General features: G+C 54.2%; 1 protein-coding gene across 29 annotated transcripts in view; it reads left to right on the forward strand.

Moving 5' to 3' along the window:
• Nucleotides 1–12,165, forward strand: part of MSI2 (musashi RNA binding protein 2) — a 192,326-nt gene that overhangs the window by 145,357 nt on the left and 34,804 nt on the right. For all 29 annotated transcript variants that reach the window (XR_010467322.1, XR_010467316.1, XR_010467317.1 and 26 more), the window contains 2 exons: nt 4,728–4,842; nt 10,347–10,421. Coding sequence is in view for 21 of the 29 variants with exons in the window: in XM_065036674.1 (XP_064892746.1) it covers nt 4,728–4,842; nt 10,347–10,421 (190 nt within the window). In the remaining 8 variants the exon portion in view is untranslated. The remainder of the gene's footprint in view (nt 1–4,727; nt 4,843–10,346; nt 10,422–12,165) is intronic.

The raw sequence follows: 12,165 nt of genomic DNA on the forward strand, positions 1-12,165 counted from the left end.
CAACGGGTTTTTCTCTGGAGCAAGGCTCAGCCTAGGCCTGGAGCAGACCGGTGCTGCCCAGCACGGCCCTGCGGAGGGGCTGGTTGTTGGCTGGAAGGAGCAGCCGGGTGCTGGGCTGTCCTGGCACGGTATTTGACGTTTCATAGCCGGGTCTGTCCTCCTGCGCCGTGAAAACCTGGACACGGCTGTTGGCGCAGCCCTGGGAGGAGCGGGGAGGTGGTGGGAGGGTTTCTGCACAGACAACAGGCTGCACAGGATGGGGACAGGAGCGCAGGGAACATGGAGGGGGTAAAGGGCGAAAACACAAGAAACATCACAAAACCAAAGAAACGGTGTAGGCTGTTGGTGTGTTGTTGTCACAGATAATTAAAATATATTCTTCCCAGCTGTCTGTGCCAGCTTGGTGCACAATCCGGGTGCCACAGTGCTTTGAGTCTTCTCATCGCTGCTTCTACAGCACTAATTTTAAAAGCAGCCCACGAAGGAGGAGATGAGCCATGGTCCTGTCTTGGGACTGACTCATCAGATTGCTGATGTGGCTGCAGATTAATTGCCAACCCATGCAGGGCAGGAGAGCTCTGCTGGCGTGTGTTGCAGCCAGGGGTGCAGGTGGCCGTTGGTGACACCCAGCCGGCCGGGGTCACGGTCAGGCACACACGTACCTTCCGCAGCGCCCTATGAGTCTGACCTGGCCTGCTTCATCTTTAACATGTCTGATCCAGCCGTGATTCGCGAAGGGGACGGGTTCTCACAGCCCCGGCTCAAGGGCATGGGTTTGCAGCTGCTCGGTGAGCTGGGACAGGGACACAGGGACACCCGGTCCCTGTCCCCATCCCTGTCCCCATCCTGGGGCTGCTCAGCTGGCACATCTGTGGCTCCGTGGGCACCAACTCACCCTGCGCTCGTTCTTTCTCATCCCCCGAATGCTGCCGTTTCCCCAGGCGCGGGGCGGGCGGAGGGTAGCGGGGCTGCGGCTGCTCCCCAGCCTATTTCCAGCCTCCTGTCTCCCCGGCAGGTTATTTTTAGCCCACCCATTCTGCTTCTGTTGCCATCCGTAAAGCTTAGAATGTCAAATGTAATATTAAACAAGCAGCGCGAAAGCAAAAAGAAAATGCCAGTGAGGTATTTAATACATGAAACTTGGAATTTACGTGGGAGGCCGGAGATGCTTTCCAAACATCGCGGGGGGAACAAATAAAACCCAAACAAGCAGCCTCCAGAATATTGTTCCTTTGACAGGAGCAGGCTGCTTTGCAAAGAGAAACCTGTTTTTCTGAGGAAGTGCAAAAGGAGCTGGAGAAGAGTGCGATGCAGTGATTTATTTCCCTTTCGGTCCCGCTGTGGTAGCCGTCCCCAGCCCAGCGCGGTGGTGCCGGTGCCATGAGCCCGGCCTGCCCGGGCACTTTGCACCCGGGAGCTGGGCTGGGGCTGCGGAGCAGCCGACAGAAGCGTTGGGCAGCTTTAAAATGGGCTTTGATACAGTGCAGCACCTGTGGCTGTTCCTCTCTCGTTTGGTGGGGTTTTTGTTGTGGATTTGTGTAACACATCAGCACGTTCCAGGCTGTTCCGTGAACTGGCAGCCTTCGCTGCGCGGTGACGTTTGGGAAGCGCGTATCACACACCGTGGGCATTTGGGTGTTCATCCCAATACCTTGTGGTTTAAGGCACCTCCGTCCCTGGAAAGCCCAAACTGCTCCATCCTCCTGCCTCCCCGGTTGGTGTCTCACTGGTGGCAGCAGCTTCTGGTGCCACCGTCCCCACCCCACCTCTGTCAGTGGTCTAAGGGGGTTTCTGAGGGTGCTTACAACCCTTTTGCTGTTGCCTGCTGCAGCCCTTGCAGCAGCACAGGGCGAATACAGATTTCTCTGTTAGGGGAGCGGCAGTTTTGGCTGCCGTGCCCTGAGCGACACGACGTCCCCAAGGTAACTGAGTGAATCGCACGTTGCTGGCAGGACAACGTTGCCTTGTGTTTGGGCGGTAAAATGGCTTTTTGTGCATTGCCAATGTGTGCGCGTTCTGCTTCCCTCAAGCCAGCCCCGGTTTCCCCGTTGAGCCGCTCGCTCTGGGCTTTTGGGACGTGCCGGTGCCGGAGCTGACAGCCCGCCGTGTTGGACGCCTCTAAGAGGCTTTTCAGTCCCCATCGCAGCCGTCCTGGGTTCTCGTGCCTTTGCCTGCTCGCCTTGACCCAGGAGCACCGCAGTGTAACGTTTGTTCTCCAAACTAGACTAAACAAAAATAGCAAATTTTAGTTTCCCTGGTTTTTTCTTTCTTTTTTTTTTTTAGAGTTAAACGGGTATTTGTTAGGCTGCTCAAAGTGAAGCACATCACTCATACAGGGGAGGTGGAAACAATCTGGAAATTATTAAGATGTACAGAAATGCTGAACCGAACGTTTGTGCAAAGTCCAGATGTATGTACGACGTGGGGTGATGTGGTGGAGCTGAGCTCGGGCTCATCAATCCGGATGCTGGAGAAGCCCCATCGCAGTCCCCTTTGCCGTCCCCAGGGGTTCCCCGCGGTAGCCGTGGCTGTGGGTGGTTTTGGCGTCTCCGTCCGGTTCCGCAGGGGGGGACAGGGCCGGCCTCTTGCAGAAAAGCAGCCTGGCCCCTTTTCCCCCGTTTGCTCCTCTGTTGCTGAAGAGGCAGCGTCCGAGCGCACGGCCCATGCGCTAACAAGGCTCTGCGCCTCCTCTTGCTGCGCTTTCCCCGTTTGCCGATGGGATGGTGTGTGAGCAGCTTCTGCAAAGCACTTGGAGCCCTGACGTTGTGGAATGGGGACGCAGCAATGCACCCGAGGCTGGGCTGCAGGGCCCGTGTCCCCCCTGTCACCCCTCCCGGGGGACAGAGTCTCTGCTGGATAGCGGGGAATATTTTTGCCCTCACTATGGGGTATATTTGTTTACAAAGGCTCGGGAATTATTTTGCTTCCCTACTGGTGAGTTTTTCTTCCCTTTAAATCCCAGTTAAAAGTTCTTTGCAGCTCACTGCCATTCCCTTTATATCCTCGTGCGCTGTGAAAATCATAAATTACGCTCATCTTTCAGAGAGCAGCGGTAGGCTGGTTTGTGGTTGCAAAAGCTAATTACTGGGTTATTGTTTCTAACGGTGCTAATCCAAACTTCATTTTCCTGTTAATTGTCCATTGAGCCAGGCTAGATTGTTTTTATCATCCCGACTGTTGGCAGCACAAGCGGCCGCGAGCTGTAGCCGATGCTGCCGTGACATTTGGGGTGGTGATGGACCCAAAAAACGCGGCTGCGAAATGAAATGCCACATTGTGGTGTCCACCCGGGCCGTTTGGCTGGAGAAATCAGGTTGGCGTACTCCTGTTAAATGCCCCTCTGATTAAAAAGAAGCCAAGGATGGTTTCAGAGGGTGTTTGTTGCCCGTTTTCCCCGTTTCCCCGGTCCCTCTGTACCCATCTCGGCTGCCTCCCGCCGGGACCCCAGCGCTTCTTGGCAGAAAAGTAGCAAAAGTTGAACTCCAGAAGGATTTTGCCCCAAACTTGGCTGGGCTGGGCAGCCTGTTCACAAGAAGTGCGTGTTTGGACAGTGGCGGCTTTGGGAAGCGTTGCAAGCAAGCAAAGTAAATGCGGAGGTTTGCAGTGGGAAGGGGAGGAGGAGGTGGGTTTGTTTAAAATACTCCCATTACAGTCAGTTAACCTTTCTGTTACCTAAATGAAAATTGTATAAAGCTGGAATTTTCACTGATGGGGTTGCTTAGGAACAGGAGGCCGGTTTTCATAATACGGTGAAGAGGTGGTCACTGATGGGGCTGCTGGCACTGAGGTGCAGCTGTGTCCCCGCAGCGCCCCGGTTGCCGGGGGTGCTCACCCCCTGTGCTGCACGGAGGACGAGGAGCTCTGGGTTCAGCCCCGACCTCCGCTCGGAGCAGCGATCCCGGCGCGCAGAGCAGAGCTGGGCAGCCCCGGCAGGGCTGCAGCTTTTCCTCGTGCTCAGAGCATGGACTGGGCTGGAAAACTGTAGAAATGGGTTGGAATGGCTCCAAACCAGCTTCCCGGCGGCCGGTGCTGCGGGGAGCGTGGGGACACTCTGCTGGGGGCGAGTCGGCAGTGCTGGAGCTGCAAAACATAGAGAAGTGCTTTATTTCTCCCTTTTCTCACCCCAATAGAGGCTGAGAAGCGGCAGCCGGGGGTCCCGGGTGTCCTGCCGGGCCGGGCTGGGCTGTCACCTCGCACGGTGCCGGTGGGGACTCACCACGTGGTTCACGTGGCGTTAAACAACTTCCAAAGGACGAACTGGAAGTGAAAGAATGCAGATTGTTTATTAATAGGGTTTGCAGAAATTTTCTGCTGGGTAGAAATATCGATTCTTTATTCCTATTTAGAAAGAAGCTTTTTGTAATGATCACCGAGAGTCATTTTCTGTTATCGATTGTGATCGAGCTGTGCCGGAGACCTCCCTCCATTCATCCCGCGCCGCCCGTGCCACTGAGCAGGCAGCACGCGGTTCCTTAGGAGCACGGCAGCTTCTTAAATCAGCACTTGTGTCATCTTTCCAGAGGGGTTTGCTCTGTGTGTTTAAAGAGACATCCACGTTTGCTCTTTTAAATCCATTTACGCTATTCTTAAAGTTCACCTCTGAGGGGGAGGCGGTGCGGGGAGGCAGGTGCTAAAAATAAAGCTCCCCCCGTAAGTAGATCGGTTCTGCGTTTGACATTTACATGGAATTCATTTGCATCTCATTTGTACGTGTTTCTGCTCAATAGGTAGAATGTAAGAAAGCACAACCTAAAGAAGTGATGTTTCCACCAGGGACGAGGGGCCGGGCGCGCGGGCTGCCGTACACCATGGACGCCTTCATGCTGGGGATGGGCATGTTGGGTAAGTGCCGGAGCCCCCGCGGCCCCGTTCCCGACCATCCCGCACCCGACGCTCGGGAATCTCAGCGGGGGGAGCGGGGAAAATAACCCCGTCGGTGGTAAATTATCAACTCCCCCCACCCTGCTTCCTGGAATATAACAATTTGCATTTAAATGGGTGTTTTAAATAGCCTGTTTTACTCACAAAAATAGAATGATGAAAGATGCAGGGTGTTCATTCTGACTAAAAATGATCTCTCCCCTTTTTTAGAGGAATTGAGTCACACATTATTCCCCTTCTTTTAAAGGTATCTTTGACAGTTCAGCACAGATAATTGAAAATCTTGCCAGTCCTGAAATGGCACGCGGGATGGAGGAGGCAGGGAGATGCGGACAGTGCAGGTCACAACAATAATTACGAGTTTCAAGGAGATGGAACGGTATTTTAGTCCAGAGTATTGTGTCCAGAAAATACTAATTAAATGGGATAAATGATATTAAATGGCAAAATTCTATTTGTGCACGGGGTCCATTTAGTTATAATTGGTTCTCATTTGTTTCTGCCTAGATAGTTCTTCTTTCTATATAATGTGACAACCTCTTAACGCTCTGTCCTCAGATTGACTAAGCCAAAACGCTGCTAATCCATTGCCAATGTCTTTTTGTAAAACCTCAAGCATTTTCAACGTTCTGCTCCCTTTGCATCACTGGACTTCCCCTCAGTTGTCACCTGCTCTGTCCCTAAAGCGTGCGAGAACCGGAGGGCAACAGAAATGGGCCCTTCCCGGGCAATGTCCTTGGTACGCGGCCTCTCCAGGATGCTTTGAGTTTCCTGCCCTGGATTTACATGGTCCCAGAAACTGAGCACAAAAACCAGCCTTGAAAGCTGGTGCTGGTTGTGCTGAGCTCGGCTGAGCGGCTGGGGACCCGCGGCCCCAGGACTGGGGCTCAGGCTCAGGCTGAGATGTCTGACTTGAGGCACCGCTTGATTTGATAGGGAAAACGGTCCTGCCATGTTTGCTTTATCTCTGAATTAATAGTACTTCTGTTCGTGTGGCTGGAGCGATCCATTTCTGGGATGCGTAATTCGGTTATTTCAGCTGATCATCTATTTTTCTGTCCCCACGCTCCACCACCACCCTGCCCTATAGTATTTGGAAATTACATTTCATGCTTAAAATATTTATCTTCTTCTAGTCAGTCCATGATTTCGTTACCTGTATGTTCCCAGTGTGCTTGAGCACACGTACTTTATTTCTGCCATTTCTCTTTCTCGTCCACCCGTGGTGCTGAGGGTCGGGCTGCTGGAGCAGAGCCGGGCGGCAGCACCGTCCGTGGGGCGGCAGCACCGTCCGTCGGGCAGCACTGCCCCGACCCTGCTCCTTGCAAGGGGGAAACGGAGCCAGGACCCTCCCCAGAGACCGAAGGGAAAATTCAGCCCTGGGGTGCGACGTGAGCCATTCCCCCCGGGGCTGCCTCTCTGGAGAACGGCGGTTTTGAGCCACATGAAGTCATGAACGAGCCCTTGGCGAGCGGATCTGTTGGCAAATCCCCGTCCTGCCGCGGCAGTCGGGTCACCCCGACCAGCTCTGCTCCAGCTGCTCGCGCAACGTCCTCTTATTAGATTTCAAATTGGGGTGACTTGCTCGGAATTAATGATTGATTGATGTTGAAGGCCAGATGCTTCATTATCTGCTCTAGCTGGTTTTTCATCTTCCCAGTTCCTCCTCTCTACAGTGGCACCGTGTTAAATAATTAAGTGCTAAACAAGGAGATTGCAGCACCCGAGCGCCGGGCCGGCGGGGCGGCCATTGTAAACCCCGTTTCAAAGGCTCCTGGTAGAGCTGGCTTCCAGGGGCCGGTGGGCAGCGGCTCAGCGGGGAGCCCCAATCTCCTTCCCGAGCCCCGGCAGCTGCGCGGCGGTGGGACAGGGGTGTAATTAACCCATCAAACAAGGAGGCGCACCAATTAACGTACCGCCAGAGGCAGCGTCTGCAGTAGCCAAGCGTTGTGCTGAGGTCCCGGGGGACCCATGTCAGCCTGGCCCTGGTCCTCCTTTCGGGAGCCTGGCTGGGCTGGAACAGAGTGATCGGGGCTGCTCTGGAAGGATTTTCATACCTGTTTCCAGAAGCCCTTGCTCAAGGTCACCTTCTCCAGATGCTGCTCACGGGCAGAGGAGGGATCGCAGGAACAAATGCATCAGACAACCCAAAGGAAAGAGCGGAGAGCGACTCCCTCCAAAGCTATTAAGGAAGTTGGTCTTTTTCATTAATCACAACCTCCCCAAGGAGCCCGCAGCAGCCGGGGTCTAAAGGGGCACAGGCAGCCGCTTCTGTGATGATTTGGCTGATTGGAACAAAATTAAAGTGTTCTTCTGAAAGGATTTCTGGACTCGGAGCTGCGGGCAGGCTGAGCCTTTTGCCAGGGCTGCATCTGGGCTGTCTGGGGCTCGCTCTGCTGACGGGACACACACGGTCTCGGGGGAGATCGGGGATATTAATTAGCCGCTCTGCATAACGAGCAGGCTGGAGCGGTCTCAGTTCCAGTGACCTCCCTCCCCGGCAGCGCAGCGGACACGAGCTGCTCCCGCCCCAGCGGTGCTCGGATCCGGCACCATGTCCCCCCAGCACACAACGTCCCATCCACAGCCAGGCAGCAGCGGTTCAGTGGCCGAGAAGCTTGCCATGCACCCAGGAGCCTCATCTCTGTCACCCCGTCCTGCTGCCAAAGCAGGAGCCCGGTCACCCAAGGGCGTGTGGGCGCTGCTGCATTGCCCCGCTGCTTGTTGCGCGCCAGGTCTGTACCTGAAAACTTGGGAAAAAGAGAAAAGAAGAAAGCAACTGAGGAGCAACATTAATGGGAGGTGTCTCTGTCTGCCCTCCATCTGAAGCAGCTCTCTGCGTCTGAGGTGTCACAGCTGCTGTTGGGTGGTCCCGGAGGTGACGGCCGTGCTGCTGGGTCTGAACCGGGGTCCCTAGCACTCATCTCTTCTAGCGATGGGCATCTTAGACTTGGTGGTGTTTAATATTAAAATTGGGCTCTTTTTAACTCACAGCCCCCTCCCGAGGCAGGAGCGCTCGGCCCATCCAGCTCACGGCCCAGCCTGCCAAAGGGGTGTCAGGTGCGAACCCCCGATTTCTGCAGGTTTCTTAGGCCACCGCTCACGGCAAAGCTGGGCTCTGCCTTACCGCACACCTTCCACCCAGGTAGGCTGAACTCATGCAGAAAAGAAGCTTGTGCCCTTCAAAGAAAGTCATTCCTTTTTCCGTCAGACTCCGTTTAATAGAGCAGCAGCTGCCTCTGGGGCAGGTTGGGAAGGGGAGCCCTTCGTTAGCTCCCGACAGCTTCAGCTCCGCTCTTTATTCCCCTGGATCAGGGGACAGACTTCTCCAGCAGACGCATTTCTCCGTAGCTGCTCCCTCCTACGTGACACCCCCAGTGTCTGCGGGGCTGGTGTTTGGTGTGCGCTCCCTCGTGCCACTGGGGCTCATGTGAAGGTCGCAGCACGTTTCTTTGGAGGGAGACCCCGAGTGTTTCAGTTGCAGCGCGGGGCTGTGCTCGGGCGGAAGGACCTGCCTGTCCCTGCAGAGGACCTGCCGCTCCTTGCTCTGAGCAGCACCCGCACACAAGAACGTTCTTGCGTTTACCAGAACTTTTGAATTAATTTTGAAAGCAGAGGTCCTGGCTGGACGCGGTGGTGTGGAAGCAGTTTGGTTGTTGGTTTGAGTTCTGCTGCCATGCACAGGAGGGTCTCGCTTCAGAGGAAGCAATCCAGGCAAAACTTGGATTTTTGGTCCAGCAACAAGGGATAACGAGAGAGACTGATCATGCCCCAGGACTGCTGACGCAAATAAACCGCTCAGTTCCCGATGCAGGATGAGGATGGCACCTAAAGGAGACAGTGGGTAGGTCAGCGTGGCCATAATTCAGCCTGATGAAGCATCCACATGGGCACGGTGTTAATGCGCTATTGATATTCAGCCAGGCAATTTCCCCGGCGTGGATCAGGCTGCGACTCGTTAGAGCAGAGCTGGGCGCTGCAGCAGCAAATGAAGAGGAAAATTGAAGTAATGTTGTATTATAAATTTATGATTTCATCTGCCTGACCTGGGGAGCGCTGAGCGCTGGCGACGCGGGTGAGGGCCCCGGGCAGCTGCGCCGGTGCCGTCAGGCACGGCCGGTTTGCGCCCGCGGCAAAGCGCCGGCGCTGCCCGGCACATCGTCCCCTCCGGAGCCGCCAGCTGACGGATCTGCTGCCGAGTCCTTCGAACTGGAATTAAACTCACTTTTCTCCACTTGGCGAGGGGCTGTGGTTGGACACCACGCAGTGGTTTTTCATGGTGGAGTTTGTGCTGGTGTTGCTGGTGTTAATGGTGTTACTGGTGTTAACGATGTTACTCAGCAAACAATCCAGTTTCCAGTATTAGTGTTTTTTGGGAAAAAAAAAAAGAAAAGAAAAAAGATTTGTTAAGCTTAACTCTGAAAGATCTGATTTAACAACAGAAGTGATTAATTTCTAAGGGAATCCAGCTGTTGAGCTCTGAAATAATAGGCAGGGGCTAAGTGATGTGTACACGGTGCTGGAAGCCGCAGCGTCCTGTCCGGGCACCGCGGGGCCGCTTAATCCCGTCATCAACATTCAGCCGAGCATTTTGATCTTCCGGTTTTAGATTATGGTTAATAGTACATTATACGTATATATAAATCTAATCAGAAGTGGAGGGACTTGCAGCAGCAGAAAAATAGCTGTACAATGTGCGAGTGTATTGAGGAATAAACAAAAGCAGATGTAGGAGGCCCCCAGAAGAACCGTTCGGCCGCTGCAGCTCCTCTCGGGGTCCAGCGAGGTTTGCGGTGACGTGGTGGCAGCGGGAGCACCCGCGTGGTGGCTCTGGGTGCGCAGGGGCCTGGTGACACCGACCAGGGTGGCTCCTGTGCTCAGGAAGACTGAGCAGGGAAATGCCGAGGGTCAGAATCAAGCTTCTCATAGCTGAGTTTTACTTTCTGGAAAAATTCAAAGCTCTTTGCCTCTCTGGCTCCTTTCTGTTGCTGCCTCAACTCTTTGATGTGTTAACTGTTGTCCTTCACACTCCTGGGATAAAGAATTACTACTACCTTAATCTCCAACTGTCAATAGCTCTGCAGCAAAGTACATTCATTGTAAGCTCTCCAAATGTCAGAGCAAACCCGTGTTATGTGTTTAGCCTCAGCATTTGGCATTTACTCTTCCAGCTAACAAGTGTGCACAGTCCTTGGGCCGCGGACGCCCCGGTGCATGTTAATCACGGTGTGACAGGTCCCTGCCCGCCGGAACCAGCGCCGCCCGCTCCGGAGCTTTCTGCTCGATGATAACGGAACCTTCCCGCACTTTGCATGAGCAGAATGAATCTTCTTTTTTAATACTTCTGTAAAAATCAAGTCTCACCCATCCTCCCTGTCATTTTGCATTGTATTTAAAAACAAAAAGCCTTTATTAATGTTCCACCTTCTCTTTCTCTCTCTCTCTTTCATGTTTCTGTGACCAAGGTTACCCAAATTTTGTTGCAACGTATGGCCGAGGATATCCTGGATTTGCCCCAAGTTACAGCTATCAGTTCCCAGGTATGTACTTTTCAATTGCAGATTTATTTCTTTCCCCTCTTTCCTCCTTTTTTTTGTTCCTTTTCTAATATCCATAGCTGCAAGCTGAGACAGGCAAGTCTGCAGGGAGCATCTCACACAACAACTATTGCCTTTTTTACTATTTTAAAATAGATCTTTCTGTAGACATATTTTAAATACATTTTTACTAGCGTGTAAATTGGTACTGGTTATTTGAAAACAAACTTCTTAAATTAAAACATAGCACGACAGATCATTTCTGAGCCGTTACCCTCCCGTTGATGGGTTTTTCCTGTCACGTGTATTTGATAGAGATGCACACAGACACACACACAGACACGCGCACGTTCCCGTACGATGGGCGGTAAGTGGGTATTCTGTACCAGCGCAGTCTTGGGGTGAGAAGTGCGCCCGTCCCGTGTTCTGCCGCTCTCGCTGCCGTCCTGCACAGCAGCGCTTTCTGCCCGTGTGGCGATGGTTCGGTTTGGCGGCGGCGCTTTCTGCCCATGTGGCGATGGTTTGGTTTGGCAGCAGCGCTTTCTGCCCGTGTGGCGATGGTTCGGTTTGGCTGCGGTGCTTTCTGCCCGTGTGGCGACGGTTCGGTTTGGTGGCGGCGCTTTCTGCCCATCTGTCGATGGTTCGGTTTGGTGGTGTCGCTTTCTGCCCATGTGGCAATGGTCCAGTTTGGCAGCGGCGCTTTCTGCCCGTGGGTCGATGGTTCGGCTTGGCTGCGGTTGGGTTCCCAGTGGCTGGACACCCCGCAGCGCCGGGTGTTTGTTCCTGTTTGGCGGGGTCAGGCGGAGCAGCCCCACCGCCGCTCCTCGGGGGGCTCAGGACAGAGGGACAAATGGGGAAAGGGGTGAAAACCAAACGCCCGATGGGGACAGTCCCTCGGTGCGGGTGAGGCTGTGGAGGGACGCTCGGCGCTCCCTGCGGCACGTCGGGGCAGAGGTGCAGCCTCGTGTTCGGCACTGGGTCGTTCATTAGGGTGAAACGCAGCACTGGGAGCGTGCGGATTATTGGGAGCTGCCGGAGAAGCGTGTCCTCGGCACGGCGGCTCCCGCGGGCAGCGGTCCGAACGTGGGGATGAGGCTTCAGACCCTGTCTGCGCGCTGTCTCACGCTTTTCTCGCGGATCCTCCCGATTCCCTGTCCCAGCTGATTGGTATAAAGACAGCTAAATGAGAGACGCCTTTGATAAATGATGAAAATTGGCAGAGCTTAGATGACTTTAATTATAAACATGTCTAAAATGAAGGTGTCTGCCAGCTGACAGCAGAGGTTTGACTCTACCCTCGTTATATATGTTTTTATTAAGGGCCTGTTTTTTCGGAACAGGCCTTCCAGGTATTTGCTGGTTGTTTTCAGTCTCTTGCAGAGATGACGTATGTAGCAGAAAACCAGAGTAGATTGTCACCACTCCAAAGCGGGTGCATCTCAGCGAGGGGGCTGCTCAGAGCCCCCAGCGCCTGGCTGGGATGTCCCTAAAGCTCTGCCCGGCACCGGCTCCTCTCCCACTCGGAGAATTCATTCCTTAACAGCAATTTGAACCGTTCATGGAGCCGTTAGGTGGTTTTTCTGAGACGTCTGGGTACTCGGGCCTGTTGGAGCGGGGGGCTGACCGCGGGGTGTCCCCTTGCCGGAGCGCTGGGGACAGAGCCTGTGCGGCGGGAGCGCAGCTCAGCGTGCGGGGAGCAGGTCGGGGTTTGAGGACGGGATGTGCCCTCGCAGGGGTGTGTCAAGCG

This window comes from Columba livia, chromosome 20 (assembly GCF_036013475.1).
Source record: "Columba livia isolate bColLiv1 breed racing homer chromosome 20, bColLiv1.pat.W.v2, whole genome shotgun sequence".
Taxonomy (NCBI): Eukaryota; Metazoa; Chordata; class Aves; order Columbiformes; family Columbidae; genus Columba; species Columba livia.